General features: G+C 46.2%; 1 protein-coding gene across 1 annotated transcript in view; it reads right to left on the minus strand.

Annotated features, from left to right (window-relative positions):
- LOC140428353 (uncharacterized) overlaps nt 1–20,173 on the minus strand; it is a 58,525-nt gene that overhangs the window by 4,055 nt on the left and 34,297 nt on the right. Inside the window, exons 2-4 of the mRNA XM_072514733.1 lie at nt 16,291–16,362; nt 9,669–9,770; nt 92–226 (exon numbers count right to left, since the gene is read on the minus strand). Coding sequence (XP_072370834.1) covers nt 92–226; nt 9,669–9,770; nt 16,291–16,362 — 309 coding nt within the window. The remainder of the gene's footprint in view (nt 1–91; nt 227–9,668; nt 9,771–16,290; nt 16,363–20,173) is intronic.

Here is a 20,173-nt window from a genome sequence, read left to right on the forward strand (position 1 = left end):
ACAGTTACACTGAATAGGAACCAAGGAACAAAATAGTTAAAATTTATTGAACAAAATTATATTTTCTGTTTTATGTTTCCACTTTGCTTACATTTAGAAATGAAGGTACACTGATTGAATGTAGAAGTTTACGAATAGCGTGAGGCAAGTTTCCACAGTCATTTTCTGCCTGAATCACTTGTTGCTCCAGTGTAGCTGCATTCTGTCCCACCATCTTCACAAAAGTCTATAATAAAAAAATGAGATCTATAAAATATTTACATCAAAACTAAGAATCTACTACTTTCACCAAAAGTTGTCTCGGATTTAATGTTGAGTAAAACAAGATCGGTAAATGGGTGAAAGTACAAAACACCCAAGCGCAATAGAGCAGTTATAAAAACACACAAAACTAAATGATATATCCTTGCATTGCATTCACCTAGATTTTTTAGGGGGTGGTGTGGCATCCAAATTGGGAAGTGGGCTGGGAGGTGTGGGGTGGGGCAGACAGGTCCCTGATCCATTATCCATTGCATCAGCTCCTCTTTTGCTGTTACTTCTAGTGAACAGTAGAATGGCTTGCCCAAAGTAGGTAGGCTCTTGTCTCAATATTCATCGTTTCCATCACATTTGCACCAATTCATATTAATGCCAGTACAAATGTTATGAATTTTGCATTTAAGGTTGATGGGGATTACCATGAAAGTCATATGAGGGAGAAAGGGTTATGTTAGTAGATTTAGCTAAGAAAAGATGAGGAGACTAGAGGAGCATAAACACTAGCATGGATACGGTGGTGCAGTGGTTAGCACTGCTGCCTCATGGCGCCGAGATCCCAGGTTCGATCCCGGCTCAGGGTCACTGTAGTGCAGCATGGTAGCACAGTGGTTAGCATTGTTGCTTCACAGCACCAGGGTCCCAGGTTCGATTCCTGGCTTGGGTCACTGTCTGTGCAGAGACTGCGCGTTCTCCCTGTGTCTGCGTGGGTTTCCTTCGGGTGCTCCGGTTTCCTCCCACAAATCCTGAAAGACGTGCTGTTAGGTGAATTGGACATTCTGAATTTTCCCTCAGTGTACCCGAATAGGCGCCGGAATGTGGCGACTAAGGGATTTTCACAGTAACTTCATTGCAGCGTTAATGTAAGCCTACTTGTGATAATAAAGATTATCATCATTGGGCTAAATGGCCTGTTTTTGTCTCATATATCCTTTGTAACTTAAAGGCGCAAGTTAGAGGGACAAGCATACAATTTCACAGGTATAGTTAAAACCACATTTCTCTATAATTTTTGTTTATTACTCTTGCTGCCATTTGTTGAAAAGTTGCCATTTGACTCCCAGAACTTCCCTCCTTTGGGATGTTTTCTGCTAACCTTTATCTTGAAAATATAGGAGGGATGAGAGAGGGGCTGTTTTTTTAGACTGCACCAACGTACCAACTATCTGATGTAACCAAATCAGAAAATAAAAATGGTTAGATCCTCTCTTGTTAGAGATGGCCATAGCCCTGAGTGGCGCAAATGTTATTTGCCACTTGTCAGCCGAAGCCTGGATATTGTCCAGAACTGGCTGCATTTGGACATAGGCTGCTTCAGTATCTGAGGAATGTTCAGTACCAGTGAATGGTACTAAACATTGTGCAATCATCTGCAAACATGCCCACTTCTGACCTTAGGTCACTGATGAAGCAGCTGAAGATGGTTGGGCCAAGGACACTATTCTGAGGAACTCCTGCACTGTGTCCTGGAGCTGAGATGATTGACCTCCAACCACCACAACTATCTTTCTTTGTGCCAGGTATGACTCCAACCAACGGAGGATTTTCCCCCTGATTCCCATTGACATCAGTTTTGCTAGAGTTCCTTGATGCCATACTCTGTCAAATGTGGCCTTGATGTCAAGGGCAGTCACTCTCACCTCACCTCTGGCATTCCGTTCTTTTGGCCATGCTTGAACCAAGGCTGTAATGAGGCCAGGACCTGGGTGACCCTGGCGGAACCCAAATTGAGTGTCCATGAGCAGGTTATTACTGAGAAGTGCTGCTTGATAGCACTGTTCATTCCCCCTTCCATCACTTTACTGATGATCGAGAGTAGACTGATGGGGCGGTAATTGGCCATGTTGGATTTGGCCTGTTTCTTATTTTTTAACAAACACTTTATTAAGGCATTTCTGGGTTTTTTTAAAAAAAATTAATTAAAGTTTTGCAAAGTTTTTCATAATAAATAGTAATAATCCTAACACAGCAAAATAGAGTGAACATTAACATAGTGCAAAAAGAGAATATACAATAGCAATTGACTAGACGTGACCACATGCGCCTCAGTCTTCCCACACCCTCCCAACGGAGCACTCACCGCCACACCCCTACGGGTCGCTGCTGCTGCTGACGTTTTAATTTTCCCTGAGAAACCATCGGAAAGTTTTATGCCCCCGCTCAACAGCAGCAGCTCTGTACATTTGGCAAAATTATTTACACACATAAGTAGGCATCTGTTCGTGGTGTTGTCGTCCCTTGCTTCTCCCAGAAGGAGTTCGCTGCCGTTGTCGTCTCGTTCCGCTTCTGCGCACTTCCGCTTCTGCGGTCTAACCCGTTTTCTCTGTTCCTGTGGACGTTAAGTTTGTTAACGTTTCCCTGCCTCCCCCTCCCCCTCCCTGGCTCTCCTCTATTGTTCCGTCTCTTACCTCTACCGACCCTCTCCCAGCTCCTGCCCCCCACCCCCCCCACCCCACCCCCGTGGCGTGCCTTTCCTTCTTCTTAGATTTAGCTGCGCACCCCCCCCCCCCCCGGTCTATCTCTCCCTCTCATGCTTTGGCTACTCTCCCCTGTTTTTTGGCTACCTGGTTATTCTTCTGCTTGTTTGTTGGCCACAAACAGGTCCCGGAACAATTGGGTGAATGGCGAATGGCTCCCATGTTCTGTGGAAGCCGTCGTCTGACCCTCGGATGGCGAATTCGATTTTCTCCATTTGGAGAGATTCCGAGAGGTCGGACAGCCAGTCTGCAGCTTTGGGTGGTGCTGCTGACTGCCAGCCGAACAGGATTCTACGGCGGACGATCAGGGAGGCAAAGGCAAGGGCGTCCGCCTTCCTCCCCAGGAATAGATCTGGCTGGTCTGAAACCCCGAAGACCGCCACTTTTGGGCATGGCTCCACCCTCACCACCTTGGACATTGCCTCGAAGAAGGCTGTCCAGTACTCCACAAGTCTGGGGCAGGACCAGAACATGTGGGCATGGTTGGCTGGGCCTCCTTGGCACCGCTCACATCTGTCCTCCATCTCCGGGAAGAACCTACTCATACGGGTTCTTGTTAAGTGGGCTCTATGTACCACTTTTAGTTGCGTCAGGCTGAGCCTTGCGCACGTGGAGGTGGAGTTGACCCTATGCAGTGCTTCACTCCAGAGTCCCCATCCTATTTCGATCCCCAGGTCCTCCTCCCATTCTTGTTGCGTCCAATACGGTGTCGGCCCCTTCCACCAGTCGGTCATACATGTCACTACAGTTTCCTTTATCTAGTATGCTTGCGTCCAGTAACTCTTCCAGTAGTGTCTGTCGTGGTGGTTGTGGGTATGTCCCTGTCTCCTTTCGTAGGAAGTTTTTTTAATGCAGGTACCTTAGCTCGTTCACCCTGGCAAGCTGGAATTTCTGTCAGTTCACCCAGTGTTGCGATCCTGCCGTCCGTGTATAGGCCCCGGACTGTCAGTGTCCTTCTGTCCTGTCCCCACATTTTGAAGGTGGCGTCAGTCAGCGCTGGCGTGAACCTATGGTTGTTGCAGATGGGAGCTTTACCCGACATTCTGGTCAGGCCAAATTGTTGCCGTAGTTGGTTCCAGGACTGGAGGGTGGCTATTACCACCGGGCCGCTGGAGTGTTTTTTGGGTGGGGGTGGGGATGGGAGCGCCACCGTGGCGAGGGCCCGGAGAGAGGTCCCCATGCAGGAGGCCTCTTCCGCGCGAACCCACTCGGCTTCTGGCTCCTTGATCCATCCCCTTATTCGCTCGGCCGTCGCTGCCCAGTGGTAAAGTTGTAGGTTGGGAAGGGCAAGCCCCCCCCCCCCTGGATTTTGTTTTTTGTAAGACCTTCTTTGGGATCCCAGCATTCTTCCCCGCCCATACGAACGCCATGATTAGTTTGTCTAGTGCTTTGAAAAAGGCCTTGGGGATGTAGATCGGGATGGATCTGAATAGGAAGAGGTGCCTGGGCAGCACGTTCATTTTGATCGTCTGAACTCTCCCCGCGAGGGAGAGTGGGAATGTGCTCCATCTTTGCAGGTCCATTTTTACTTCCTCTGTCAGACTGGTGAGGTTCCATTTGTGGATCCCTTTCCAGTCATGGGCTATTTGGATCCCCAGGTAGCGGAATTTGTGTCGGGCTATTTTAAGCGGCGGTCCCGTTAGGGCTGCCCCATCTACTTGTGGGTGTACCGGGAAGATCTCGCTTTTGCTCATGGTGAATTTGTATCCCGAGAAGGCGCCAAACTCTTTCAGGAGCGCGATGAGTCCGTCCATGCTGCTCTGTGGATCCGAAATGTAGAGGAGCAGGTGATCTGCATAGAATGAGACTCTGCGCTCTCTCCCTCCACTTCGGATCCCCCTCCAACTTTTTGCTGCTCGGAGCACGATTGCTAGTGGTTCGATCGCTAGAGTGAACAGCAGCGGGGACAGTGGGCATCCTTGTCTGGTGCCCCTGTGCAGCTGGAAGTATCGGGAGTTGGTATTGTTGGTCCGTACGCTCGCCATGGGAGCGTTGTGTAGGAGCTTTACCCAGGAGGTGTACCCTGTTCCAAGCCCGAACTGCTCCAGTACCTCTATGAGGTATTTCCATTCGACTCTGTCAAAGGCCTTTTCAGCACCTAGGGAGACGATCACCTCTGGTGCTCTCTCCCCGGAGGGGGTCATTATCACGTTCAGCAGGCGTCTGATGTTTGAGGTAAGCTGTCTACCTTTGACAAAGCCCGTCTTGTCCTCTGCGACCACCTCGGGTACACAGTCTTCTAACCTTTTGGCTAGGATTTTGGCATCTACATTCAGCAGTGAGATGGGTCTGTATGACCCACATTCCGTTGGGTCTTTGTCTTTCTTGGGTATCAGCGAGATTGAGGCCTGTGCTCGCGTGGGTGGCAGTGTGCCCCTCACTAGCGAGTCTGTGAACATCTCCCGCAGGTGGGGGGCCAATGCTGTCGCGAATGTTTTGTAGAAGTCCGCCGGGAACCCGTCGGGTCCCGGCGCCTTCCCCGCCTGCATGGAGCTAATGCTGTCCATGAACTCTCCCAGTGCTAGTGGTGCTTCCAAGCCCTGTTTTTTGCCCTCCCCCACGACTGGAACGTCCAGTCCATCAAGGAACCGTTTCATCCCAGACTCCCCCATTGGGGGCTCTGAGGTGTACAGCCCTTGGTAGAAGGCCTTGAGGTTTTGTTGATCTTTTCTGTTTCTGTTTCTAGCGTTCCTCTGGTATCCCTGATTTGTGCAATTTCTCTGGTGGCTGCCTGCTTTCTCAGCTGGTGTGCCAACAGGCGGCTGGCTTTGCCTCCGTGTTCGTATAGGGTCCCACGTGCCTGGCGGAGTTGGTGCACTGCTTTCCTGGTGGAGAGCAGGTCAAAGTTCCTTTGTAGCTCTTTCCTCTCCGCCAGGAGCTCTACGGTCGGGGCCTCGGAGTATTTACGGTCTACCTCCAGTATGGAGTCGACCAGCTGCTGCCTCGCCACCCTTTCCTCCCCATCTCTTTGCGCTTTGAAAGCGATGATTTCCCCTCTTAGTACGGCCTTTAGTGCTTCCCAGAACGTGGAGGGTGAGACCTCCCTGTTCTGGTTGTTCTCTGTGTACTCTGCAATGGCCTGTGATAACCTTTCGTTGAAGGCTTTGTCCGCTAGTAGGGCGACGTCCAACCTCCATGTGGGGCGTTGGGCCCTGCCCGTCTCCAGCCTCACGTCCATGTAGTGTGGAGCGTGGTCTGATATCACAATTGCGGAGTATTCCACCTTGTCTATCCCCGGAAGCACCGTTTTCCCCACCACAAAGAAGTCAATTCTGGTGTATACGTTGTGTACTGGGGAGAAGAAGGAGAATTCCTTCTCCCCCAGGTGGGCGAACCTCCAGGGGTCCACCGCTCCCAGCTACTCCATAAAGTGACTGAGTTCCCTTGCCATGCTTGAGGTTTTCCCCATTTTGGGGTTTGATCTGTCTGTCTTTGGGTCCTGTACACAGTTGAAGTCCCCCCCCATGATTAGTCGATGCGTCGCTATGTCAGGGATTTCTGCCATGGTCTTCTTGATGAAGCTCGTGTCGTCCCAGTTGGGTACGTACACGTTAACTAGTACTAACGGTGACCCATCCAGGGCCCCGCTGACCATGACGGTCCGTCCCCCTGGGTCCGTAACCGTCTTTGTCGCCCTAAACATCGTCCTCTTGCCGATCAATATCGCCACCCCCCTGGCCCTTGTTCCATAGCAGGAATGGTAGGTTTGTCCCATCCAGCCCTTTCTTACCCGCAGTCGGTCCTGCTCTCTCAGGTGTGTCTCTTGGAGGAAGACTATGTCGGCCCTCATATTTCTTAGGTGGGTGAGGACTCTGGATCTCTTCACTGGGCCGTTGAGTCCCCTTACGTTCCAGGTGAGGGGCTTCTGTCCCCTCGCTCCTGTGGGATTAACCATACTTACCTGGTGGACGCGCCCCTGTCCTCCGGGGTTCCCCTTTGTTAGGGGGCCGTCCAGGATGGCCGCTGTCACTGCTCCCTCCATGCGGTCAGGTCCCTGCACTTCAGGGTTTCCCTTTGTCCCGGGGGCACCCGACATGGCCGCCCACTGTGCGTCCGCCATGCGGGTAGTCCCCTGCACTCTGCGGTCTCCCTTCGCCCAGAGACCGTACTGGGTGGGTGCTTGCAGCGGTTCCTTGTTTCGAGGCCTTGGTTGTGGCACTTTGTAGCCCAATTCCTTTTCTAGCCCTGTTTGTCACTCCTTCTCTGTGTCGCCCCTCCCCGGTCTCTCCTTCCCTGTGTCCTGTCTTCCCACCCCCCGGTCTCTCCCCTTTCCGCCCTCTCCCTTGTACCCCTCCTTTGTCCCTCTTTCCCCTGTTCCTGTCCCAGTTTGCTCTCCCGTCTCTGTTGAGTGGTCCCCCCCCCCCCCCCCACCCCACCACCCCCCCACCTCCAGCCTGGCGCCTTCCCCCCTGTTGGGGGCGCGCTGCGGCCCTGCTTTGTTGCATGCCCCTGGCGCTAGCTTTCCCGCTAGTACGGTGGCCCCCCTCTCGGGAGTTACTGTCTTGCTTCTCCCCTGCCCGGCCTCTATGGTTTTCTGCCCGCTCTTCCCCTATCCTACCCTGCATTCCTCTTGCTTGCTCTCCCTTCTCCGCTACTCTCGTTCCCTTGTGCTGGGGCCTGGCCTCCTACCTGAAGCGGTCCCTCGGGTAGTGGTCTGTTCTTAGTTCAGGGTGCGCTCGCCGTGGCGGGGGCGGGGTGGTCCTGGTGTTGCCTCACCCCTCACCTCCCCCCCCGTCGGCGTGGTGTTGCCCCCTGCCAGGGGCCCCTCATTTCTACCTTCGCTGGTGGTTTTCCAGCCCGTGTTCCTCGACAAATTTGTTTGCTTCGGCAGGGGCTGTAACTGTGACTGGGGCTGGTTAGCACACAGCTAAATCGCTGGCTTTGAAAGCAGACCAAGGTAGGCCAGCAGCACGGTTCAATTCCCGTACCAGCCTCCCCGAACAGTCGCCGGACTGTGGCGATTAGGGGCTTTTCACAGTAACTTCATTGAAGCCTACTTGTGACAATAAGCGATTTTCATTTCATTTCAAAGAAGTATTCTCTTTCTTGGTATGTGACCCAGAGTGTCGCTGGGTACAGCATACCAAAACGCACGTTGCTCGTGAAGAGCTGCTTTCGCTCTATTAAATTCGGCCCGTCTCCTGGCTAGGTCTGCCCCAATGTCCTCGTAAATTCTAATGGCATGTCCTTCCCATTTGCAGGTTCTGTTTTTCCTGGCCCAGCGTAGGATTATTTCCCTATCTTGGTACCGGTGCAGTTTAGCTATAACTGCTCTTGGTTGTTCCCCTGCTTTGGGCTTCGGGTGCAGCGACCGGTGTGCTCGGTCCATTTCTGGTGGGCTAGGAAAGGTTTTCTTCCCCACTACATTGCCCAGCATCTCGGCCACGTATGCGGTGGGGTTTCTACCCTCGATCCCCTCTGGTAAGCCCACTATCCTGCCATTTTGCCTCCTCGAGCGTTTTTCCTGGTCGTCCACTCTGCCCTTCAGGCTCCCCTGTGTTGTGCCCAGTCTCGCCACCTCCCTCTCCAGGACCGTGATCCAGTCGCTCACGTCAGTCGCTGCTTTCTCCAGCTCCTTGATGGTCACCTCTTGGGCTTCCAGTTTCTTCCCTTGGGCGTCCAATTTCTCCTCTGCTCTGCCCAGGGCCTGCTGCACCTCCGCCAGGGCCTTGGCCATTGCTGCCTGCACTGCGGCCTCTATGTCTGCCCTAGCCTCTGCCTTGTTTACCTAGTGTTCCCTCAGCGCAGTTCCCCTGCTCCCGATTTCGCGGGAAACTTTAAAAACTGCCCATTTATGGTTTTATAACAAAAGATACAAGTACAACTGTAAACATAATTCAGTGTGTAACACACCCCTCCATCTCCCACTGTTCCCGCCTAAGCGAGACAAAAATAGCCTAATTCCCCCTACTGCGCCCCCCCCTTATTGTAACTGCTTACAGTTTAGTGTTCTCCGAAGAAGTCAATAAACGCCTGCCACCTCCGAACGAACCCTAATGTTGATCCTCTCAGGGCAAACATAATTTTCTCAAGCCTGAGAAACCCAGCCGTGTCGCTACCCATAGCCCTGATTTCGGGGCTTCGAGTCCCTCCACGCTCTCTGCCTCCGGGCTACCAAGGTGCAAAGGCCAAAACGTCAGCTCTCTCGCCCCCTGGACTCCTGGGTCTTCTGACACTCCAAAAATCGCCACCTCTGGACTCGGCGCCACCCTCATTTTTAGCACCATGGACGTGACATCCGCAAATTCCTGCCAGAATCCCCCAAGCTTCGGATATGCCCAACACATGTGGACATGATTTGCGGGCCCTCCTGCACACCTCACACACCTGTCCTCCACCCCAAAAAACCTGCTCATCCAGGCCATCGTCATGTGTGCCTCGTGAACCACCTTGAATTGTATCAGGCTGAGCCTGGCACATGATGAGGTTGCGTTAACTCTGCTCAGGGCATCCTCCCAGCGACCCGCCTCTAACTCCTTTCCCAGCTCATCTTCCCATTTATGCTTTAGCTCACCTATCTGGGTTTCCTCCCACTCCATATGTTCTTTATAGATTTCCGATACCTTCCCCTCTCCCGTTCTAGAAACTACCTTGTCCTGTGTCTTTAACTCCTCGTCAACTTTCAAGATTTCTCTTCAACAAATTTGAATGCTCCTTGAACCAAGAGTAAACCACAGAAATTTCCACAATACTACTTTGTAACTGAGTCACACCATCTGCTATCCAAAGAGGTGACCAAATAGTACATTGAAGCACCTTAGTAGAGTGTACCGATTCATCCAAGAACACTATGCAAGGACTTAAAAAACTAATCTGTGTAGGATTCATGCCACAGCTCAAGAGGTTATTGCACCATTTTACATTTAGATATCAGAGATTCAAAAAATGTAATTTAATTAAGTTGCAGCAAATGCCCTTTAAAAAGTTGCAAACCTCCATCTTATCTATCTTTGCATACACCTTCTTCATTTCCAGGGCCTTGATCTTCATTTTTGGAACATTTTCATTGAGAATTTGTGAAGAATCATTTCGAATCTATAAGAAACAGAATACTTTAGGTACTGTACGCAATGATTTCAGCCAATCCGAATATTTTTAAGGCATTACTTTGTTGAAACATCATTAACTCCTGACTCGACCAGATGGGTGCCAGGTACAGCTACGCACTCGCTGCTGGTGCATTTCCGATTTGAAGAATCAGTAGGTGCAAAGTAAATGGATCTTTTTACAATTTTCTTGCCGATATTAATATTGTACGACTTGTCCTCCTCGATGGTACCAATTTCTTTAGCAGAAAGAGGAGAAAAGTCAAACCAATGAGACTCGCCACAATCTATAAAAGGAGTTATTAAATAAAATCTGCAAATAAGTAAACATGTAACTGATTTGAGTGTTTGTTCTAAAGAGAAGAAAAACAAATGCTATTCATACTCCATAAATCATTACAGCTGAAGTTCAAAGAGATCCAGATATATTCGTAAATTTGATCTAACCACTTTCCATCAGCAATCAACAAATAACTGAAGAGGCCTTTTCCGGCGTCGCCTACTGGGTCCAACAAATAACGAAAACGTCATGCTACAACCACAACATTTTGGTTAGACTGTAGCTGGAATGCTACATCCTGAGACATAAGGAAGTTGAAGATGGTACAAGAATGGTCGCTACAGCAGAGGACTGAGTTAAGAGCACAACTGCAGCTTTGCAATGGACAAATACATAGTGTTCTTTGAAATTGTATGGAATTTATATGCATTCTGAAGTTCTGTTCCTTTTCACCCCGTTTTCCATCATTAATGCCCAGGAAACAGGAGCTTGGACCATTAATATTCAATGCCATTGTGAGTTTTGCTGATGCAAGAATGGCCCTTGTTTGATCAGTCATTGACTGCACCTATACATGTGGGAAGTCTCCCCCCATTGTTTCGGTATCAATAGATGCATTGGCCTGGATTTTGTGATCTGTGGCAAAATGACAGCACTTGCCACTGATCTTAAAGAAAGCTGTGGTTACTGCAGGATGGATTTCACCTTTTCCAGTGTTCATTTTGGCTCCAGCCCTTGGGGACCTCTGGAGTCCAGCAGTGATGTCATCAAGCAGGCAAAGCAGCCAAAAACAGGAAGTAAAAAACATGGAATATCCTTCACTTTCTAATCATTTTACAGAAGCAAAATATAGATTACAACATAGACTTGGGATTAAGGTAAAGCTGAAATATTAATTAAACCAAAAAATATTTTTTTTAAATCTACAAAATTATCAAATTGGAGAAATGTGACATTACATAAATATAAGGTTCATTTTTCAGGGACAGTGTGGTTGTGCAATAATTATGACATAGAATGCCATTAAAACCCAGTTGCACCTCAGACTGTAACTTCATCAAGGATTTTTACAGTGAGGCTAATAGTGTAAAAAGTGGAACTGCATAGAAATCAGTGATTTTAGAGTTACATCTGTGTGAATTTCAACAATGATTCCTGTGGAGGAGGGGGCAAAACAACGGACAGCAACTTCTGGATTTGCAAATTTAAGGCCGCACGTGAAGATGCCAGAAGTTGGTGTTAGTTTCATAGTTGTAATGATGTAAAGAGCTGACAGTTTGACTGTCATTACAACCACAAAGTCTGGGCCATTGTTCATCGGAGTCTTATTTCTCCATTCACCTCCTTTATTCAACTTCATATCCCAATTATATCAAGCGCTGAGCAGCCCTTGCTAGACAAATATAAGCCCAGCATATTTCTAACTAACCCTACTTCTAATAATAATAGAACACATTATGGCATCCTCTCCCAGAAGGCAACACGATCCAGATTTTATGCTTTGTTCCTGAAAACTAGTAAGACCAATGTGGTGATCTCTATATGTGCATGTACCCAAGGGGTTAATGTGTAATCAGTGGTACCACATGATCACTAGAGGACTGGACCAACAGGGGTATAAAAGGCAGCCACATTGGGGCTCTCTCTCTCTCTTGGGTGCACTGTGATCAAAGCAACAGCAGACTAGTTTAGATAGCCAGTGGAGTTACGTATAGTTACCATAGTTAGATCTTGTTAACCTTATCATTAGTATCAAAGTTAAAGTAAAGAACTCATGTGAATATTGTTGTAGTTACTCAATAAACCTTTTGTTACTACTGGAAGAGTTCGAATCTTCTTCATCGGGATTCAGAATACCTCATCACTAACCAAGGTTTGAGTAGCACATGTTACCTACCAGACAGGTAACAAAACATGGTATCAGTTGAGTGGCTTTAACAGAACTAGTTAGATTAGGTTAGACAAAAAAAGAAAAGAAAAAGAGAAGACTGGACATTCGACTGTGGAAGACAGAAACAACAAGCATGACGAAAACAACAACAAGAATGACAACGAAAACGACAACGAAAACGACAACAATGAAACAACGACCTGTACAGCATGGTACAACTCTGCACATGAAGGACAATGCCACAGCACACTGCAAAACGATGGCAAGAGTTAGAACATGCCATGGCATAGCAACAAATCTCACGAATTCACATTTGCTCCACAAAAAACAAGCAAACCAGCTGTCAACAAAGATGACATACAGAATCAACACCACAAACACAGGAAAAAGTCCAGGTCAGACAACAAAGATGTAACACCGAATCAATACCACAAGCATAGAAAAAAAAAAGCATAAATCAGACAACAAAGTGATTCGACCATTCAAATACCTCATTGATGACTTCTTGGCTACTCAAACACAGGAACACTGACAACGTTCACAAAGAAATAACAACATCAACATCATCACTTCAACAACAGAAGAAGAAAGCATCTCGACCGAACAAACTCAAAGTATGGACTCACAAAAAATGTTTTTTTATTAAGACTGGACTCATAATTTGTCTACCTATTTCACGCAAGCAAAACAATACTGTACTGTTCTATGTTCTATAGCTTGATCTTGGTTTCGGACAAGGCTTGGCACAACATCGAGGGCCGAAGGGCCTGTTCTGTGCTGTACTGTACTACTAAATGTAGTAACATGTGACGGACTTACTCATTGATTTTATGTAATGCATTTGCAAACTGCATCCATTATGTTTGTTCAATTTTCTTTCCAACATACAGAAAATATGTAACACGAAAAAAAGGGGGATGTGGTGATCTCTATATGTGCATGTACACAAGGGGTTAATGTGTAATCAGTGGCACCGCATGATCACCAGAGGGCCGGACCAACAGGGGTATAAAAGGCAGCCATAGAACATAGAACATTACAGCGCATATTGAGTCTCTCTCTTGGGTGCACGGTGATCAAAGCAACAGCAGACTAGTTTAGATAGCCAGTGGAGTTACGTATAGTTACCATAGTTAGATCTTGTTAACCTTATCATTAGTATCAAAGTTAAAGTAAAGAACTCATGTAAATATTGTTGATGTTACTCAATAAACCTTTTGTTACTACTGGAAGAGTTTGAATCTTCTTCATCGGGATTCAGAATACCTCATCACTAACCAAGGTTAGAGTAGCAGATGTTACCTACCAGACAGGTAACAAAACAACCAACTCTTGCCATTTTATTAATTAACACTCAAATTAACTTACTGTGAAATTGGCGACAAGGGGATTTTCACAGTAACTTCATTGCGGTGTTAATTAAGCTTATTTGTGACACTAATAAAGATTATTATTAAACCTGAACAGGTAAAATTATCATTATTTTTTTTCTCCTAGATCTGTCACTGGAAAATTATCTAGGCATTATCTAGGTTTATACCAACAAAAAGGAAGTACGGTAGAAAGAGGGAAAATCGACCGTGGATATCTAAGGAAATAAGGGAGAGTATCAAATTGAAGGAAAAAGCACACAAAGTGGCAAAGATTAGTGGGAGACTAGAGGACTGGGAAATATTTAGGGGGCAACAGAAAGCTACTAAAAAAGCTATAAAGAAGAGTAAGATAGATTATGAGAGTAAACTTGCTTAGAATATAAAAACAGATAGTAAAAGTTTCTACAAATATATAAAACAAAAAAGAGTGGCTAAGGTAAATATTGGTCCTTTAGAGGATGAGAAGGGAGATTTAATAATGGGAGATGAGGAAATGGCTGAGGAACTGAACAGGTTTTTTTGGGTCGGTCTTCACAGTGGAAGACACAAATAACATGCCAGTGACTGATGGAAATGAGGCTATGACAGGTGAGGACCTTGAGATGATTGTTATCACTAAGGAGGTAGTGATGGGCAAGCTAATGGGGCTAAAGGTAGACAAGTCTCCTGGCCCTGATGGAATGCATCCCAGAGTGCTAAAAGAGATGGCTAGGGAAATTGCAAATGCACTAGTGATAATTTACCAAAATTCACTAGACTCTGGGGTGGTCCCGGCGGATTGGAAATGAGCAAACGAGACACCACTGTTTAAAAAAGGAGGTTGGCAGAAAGAAGGTAATTATAAGCCAGTTAGCTTAACTTCGGTAGTAGGGAAGATGCTGGAATCTATCATCAAGGAATAAATAGCGAGGCATCTAGATGGAAATTGTCCCATTGGGCAGACGCAGCATGGGTTCATAAAGGGCAGGTCGTGCCTAACTAATTTAGTGGAATTTTTTGAGGACATTACCAGTGCGGTAGATAACGGGGAGCCAATGAATGTGGTATATCTGAATTTCCAGAAAGCTTTTGACAAGGTGCCACACAAAAGGTTGCTGCATTAGATAAAGATGCATGGCATTAAGGGGAAAGTAGTAGCATGGATAGAGGATTGGTTAATTAATAGAGAGCAAAGAGTGGGGATTAATGGGTGTGTCTCTGGTTGGCAATCAGTAGCTAGTGGTGTCCCTCAAGGATCAGTGTTGGGCCCACAATTGTTCGCAATTTACAAAGATGATTTGGAGTTCGGGACCAAGTGCAATGTGTCCAAGTTTGCAGATGACACTAAGATGAGAGGCAAAGCAAAAAGTGCAGAGGATACCAGAATTCTGCAGAGGGATTTGGAAAGGTTAAGTGAATGGGCTAGTATCTGGCAGATGGAATACAATGTTGACAAATGTGAGATTATCCATTTTGGTAGGAATAACAGCAAAAGGGATTATTTAAATGATAAAATATTAAAACATGCTGCTGTGCAGAGAGACCTGGGTGTGCTAATGCATGAGGCGCAAAAAGTTGGTTTACAGGTGCAACAGGTGATTAAGAAAGCAAATGGAGTTTTGTCCTTCATTGCTAGAGGGATAGAATTTAAGACTAGGGAGGTTATGCTGCAATTGTATAAGGGGTTAGTGAGGCCACACCTGGAGTAGTGTGTTCAGTTTTGGTCTCCTTACCTGAGAAAGGACGTACTGGCGCTGGAGGGTGTGCAGAGGTGATTCACTAGGTTAATCCCAGAGTTGAAGGGGTTGGATTATGAGGAAAGGTTGAGTAGACTGGGACTGTACTCGTTGGAATTTAGAAGGATGCAGGGAGATCTTATAGAAACATATAAAATTATGAAGGGAATAGATAGGATAGATGCGGGCAGGTTGTTTCCACTGGCGGGTGAAAGCAGAACTAGGGGGCATACCATCAAAATAAGGGGAAGTAGATTAGGACTCAGCTTAGGAGGAATTTCTTCACCCAAAGGATTGTGAATCTATGGAATTCCTTGCCCAGTGAAACAGTTGAGGCTCCTTCTTTAAATGTTTTTAAGATAAAGATAGATAGTTTTTTGAAGAATAAAGGGATTAAGAGTTATGGTGTTCGGGCCGGAAAGTGGAGCTGAGTCCACAAAAGATCAGCCATGATCTCATTGAATGGCGGAGCAGGCTCGAGAGGCCAGATGGCCTACTTCTGCTCCTAGTTCTTATGTTATGACACTTATTACCATGGGGGGGGGGGGGGGGGCAGAACTGAAAATATAGATATTTCTCTAGGTAACAAACAAAAAAGAAGTATGATTGAGGGGACCATTACTTTATTTTATCTTAAGATGGAGCATGTAAAAGCAGATTGCTGGTATAACAATTTGGTGGGGTTTAAGGTATAACAACCCCAATGGAAAAATATCTACATTTCTAAGTTCCAAAAATCTATATCCGATCAATCAGCTTAATTTATTATTCACATCAAACAAGAGGTCACACACAAGCTAGAATGCTATAATTTTCTGGGTGCAAATGATTGGCTGAGAAGTTCATTCTCTACATTCTAATAAAAATACTAGTACACCTTATCCAAAACTCAGCAATATAAGTGGGTACTCATCAAGCCTTGTCCTTCTGCACTGTAAATTCTATGAATTTCTATTTAGAATGTCAGCAAAACCTGCTGAAAAGACAATACAATGCGAAGCTCCTCCATTGTTATTCATTCTTGTGACATGAACATTGACCATCTCCAATTGTCCTCAAGAAGGTGGTCGTAAGCCACTGTCTGGAACTGTGGCAGTCCATGTGGTAAAAGCTCATGTGAATTTCCGGGCAGCACAACCAAATACTCTCTCATGTACAAGAATATAATTTATCCTTTCTAAAAATAGGCAATGTACAAATTGGCTATTCCATTACCACCATGACTGGTTTAAAAATAAAGTAATACTTACCATGTCAAGCATTGCACAAAATTCATCGAGTCTGATTAACATTTCTTCAATGCTCTCATCAAGCTCCTTAGCCTATAGAAGAAAAAACACACAAGCATGAGCCCACATTGATAGAAAATGGATACTTGAGCCATGTAGATTTATCATCATCCTAATCACTGCATATAGTTTACTCAATATATTAATGATGTTACACACTGGATATTAAAAGATTCCCTCTCTGACTTCCGGTGACGGCGGGCGGGAGGCGGCCGCACAATGGAGAGCCCCCGCTCGGGAATGGCAATTTCAGGGCTTTAAGCCCGGTCCCAGGGTCCGCGGAGGCGGCAGAAGAAGGGAGAAGACACGGCGGAGGCACTGAGAAGACACAGGAGGGAAAAAAACCCAAAGAAAAATGTCGAGGGTGAGCAGAAAAACGGCCGAAAAAAAACCAGCTGGAGGTCCGTCGGGGAGTGGAAAGGTCACCGCGGGGTCACCAGGAAAAACGGTGATCAACTTGCCTCGATGGGGAAAGAGATGCGGAAGGTGATGGATACTAACAAGGATCTGCGAGGAAAAATGGAAGACCTGGAAAATAGATCCAGGCGACAGAACTGGAGGATTGTGGGGATGCCCGAAGAAGCTGAAGGACCAAAGCCGACTGAGTATTTTGCCGCGATGCTGGCAAAACTACTGGGGGAGGGGGAGGACCCCTCCCGATATGAACTGGATCGGGCTCATCGGTCGCGGAGGCCTGTACCAAAGGCGAGTGAGCCGCCAAGGGCAGTGACTCTGTGCTTCCGTAAGTACAGGGTGAAGGAGAAGGTCCTGAGCTGGGCCAAGCAGAAGCGGGTGGTGCAGTGGGCTGGAGCTGGTATACGTGTATACCAGGACTTTACGGTGGAGCTGGCAAGGAGGCGGGCTGCCTTCAACCCGGTGAAGAGGGCACTGTACATTAGCAAGGTGCGGTGCGGCATTGTATATCCAGCGAAGCTGAGGGTGACTTACAAGCTCAGGGACTTTTATTTTGGAACGGCAGAAGCAGCGGAGGAGTTTGCGAAAGCAGAAGGACTGTGGCAGAACTGACAAACTGAGGAATGGCCATGTGCCGATGTAACCTCATGACTGTATTTTCTTCTTTTTTGTATCACTGCGCACGGGTGTAGAGATTAAAGGAGCCAAGGTGGTATATATTTGGACGAGGGAAGGGACGGTACTTTCCCTCGAAATGAGAGTTCTTTGGGGTGTAGGTGGATAGGCGGGGTTTGTGTGCTACAAGGGGATCTTTGGGCTTTCCTGGGGCCGGACAAGTGGGAAAGGGACCCGGGCGGGGGCCTCCACGCTGGCCGGTCGGTGTGCCGGCCAGTGAACGGGAGTGAGGTGGGGGGAGGGGCTGCGGCCATCAGAGCCTGGCAGAACAGGGTCCGAGTGGTCTAGCCGGGGTGGAAAGTTGGGGGGGGGGGGGGGAAGGAACCGAGGGTAGGGGGAGGAGTTTTACAAGAGGCAGTGGACGGGAGGAGCTGGAGGCCTGGGGTGGGGGGGTGGGGGGTTGGGAGCTGTGTAAGATTAAGGGTGACTACGGGTAATCCCTAATTTATTTTTGTCATTTGTTTATGTAAACATGCGGGTTGAGGTTTGGGGGTTGGTGGGTAGATGGGATTGTTGTTATTATGGGGACTGACATATCTTGCTGATTATTGTTTATTGTTGATGGATGTAAGTGTGGGAGAAAATGTGAAAATGGAGGAGAATTTAAAAAAAAAATTTTTTTTTAAAGATTCCCTCTCTAATTAAAAAAATGGGTTGATACATTGACTGGCTAGGCCAGCATTTGTTGCCTATCCTTCATTGTCCTCAACACGGTGATGGTAAGCCACCTTCTTGAACTACTGCAGTCCATGTAGTGCATGTACACCCAGAGACAGTAGAAGGACGGTGATATATTTCTAAGTCAGGATAATATGTAACTTGGAGAGATACTTTCAGGTGGTGGTGTTCCCATGCGTATGCGGCCCTCGTTCTGCTAGGTCGTAGATGTTGTGGGTTTAGATGCACGTTACAATTGTGCAGATTAAAATTAAATTCAGACTGCTATGCTTAATGCACATGAGTTAGTTCCAGGAGCTTACAGTAACAAGTTTAGAAATCTGAGAGAAAGAGACAGAATCAGACATTTTGAAATTTTCTAGAGAAAAATAAATGTTTTTTGATAGATGACATACAGCCGTGAAACTTGAAAATGATTGTAAACCTTGCAGAGATGCTGTCAATGGAAAAGTTTTTAAAGCATCGCTTTTGGAGTAAAGTCTCAACTAGAAGACTATAAAATATTGGCGCTACTGTTCTGGCAGATAGTTATGAACCATCACACAAACACATAGGTGGCAGCAAACCCAAACAGAAACTAGAGATATAACAGAAGTAATAATGAGGACACTAATTACCAGGACAGTGATTATAGAAAAGACAGATGTTTCTCAAATTAGTAAAAATGATAGTGTGGGAGATAGGTTTGATTCGAGATGACCAACATGTTACTTTTGCCATGTGATTGCTGATGTAACAGTTTGGTGGGGTTTGAGATATAAATACCTTGAATTAAAATATCCAAGTTCCGAATTTGTAATTTACAAAAATAGGGGTTCTAGTTGTGCCATGATCTACAAGGTACGAACAACCAGTATTTGTGAATTAAGTATGGTGGTAGATATAGTAAAGAAAAGCAGTGAAGACAACGTGGAAGTTTTTTTATCCCCCAGAGCTTGGTTCCCTCGAGTTCTCACAGCACAGGCAATTTCTTTCTTCTTCTGCATCTGAAGTGATGTTGAACTATGTCTCAGAAGAATTACACCACAGAAGCAATGGTGAACATGTGCCAAGAAAGATTCCAAGTTCTCAACTTTTATCCTTATTTTCAACAGTCCCTGTATTAGGATATAGTTCAATTTAACCCTTTACATTGGTTAAGATTGATGTCACCCCACCTCCATAACTTCTGCCATATGGGTCATGTAGGCGGAAATAAACGTCCATCACCTTTCTATTTCCCAGACACTACATTCCATTGTGAACAAGTAATACTTCTTAGACAGAAATTCCAGTTATATAAACAAAGATACATCCCCTCATCAATAGTACAGGCTTACAAACAACTCACATGAACAAGTTAACCTATTCCCATGGATACTAAAAAAAAAAATAAGAGGTGTTAGTAGCGATTCCTAGCAGGATGTTAGGAAATAATGTATTTTTAAAATATCAATGTTCTATATCCCAGATATGGTTAATACATTTATTATGATCCCAGACCAGACACGACAGTGGCTCGGATACTGGACCGAAACCCCGCTGTGCGGAAAAATTGTTCACTCCAGGAGTGATTGCATGAAGAAATAGGACTTTGGTACTTCTCAAACAAAACTGTATTATGAATACTATATTAAACCTTTAACTTCACACCCAAAAAGAACAGCTTACAATTACCTCTTAACACAACTATACAATTTTCCATAACAGGAAAATAAACATAAAGCTCTTAATCCATCTTAAAATTAGCAGGGCATAGAATAATACTTGCTTTATAAAACAAATTTGACTCTGGTTGGAACCCCTTCAGTCTCTGGCTGAATGTCTTCAAATAGCTGCTTCAACTAGGTTGTTAAAGCCTCTTCCTTGTCTTCAGGTAGGAATGCTCTGCTTTAAAATATTATTACTCTTTTTTTTTTAAACCATCCTACTTGGAAAGAATCGTGGACAGAGTCGGACACATCATAACTCAGTTCCTCTCTCTCTCTCTCTCAAAGCTTCTCCAAACTTACTGCCTCTGCCTTTCTGAGCTCTACCCAGCAATGATCTAATCTCCACAAGCTGAAAAATACATTGGGCGTGTTCTACCGGCCTCATT

This window comes from Scyliorhinus torazame, chromosome 8 (genome assembly GCF_047496885.1).
Source record: "Scyliorhinus torazame isolate Kashiwa2021f chromosome 8, sScyTor2.1, whole genome shotgun sequence".
Taxonomy (NCBI): Eukaryota; Metazoa; Chordata; class Chondrichthyes; order Carcharhiniformes; family Scyliorhinidae; genus Scyliorhinus; species Scyliorhinus torazame.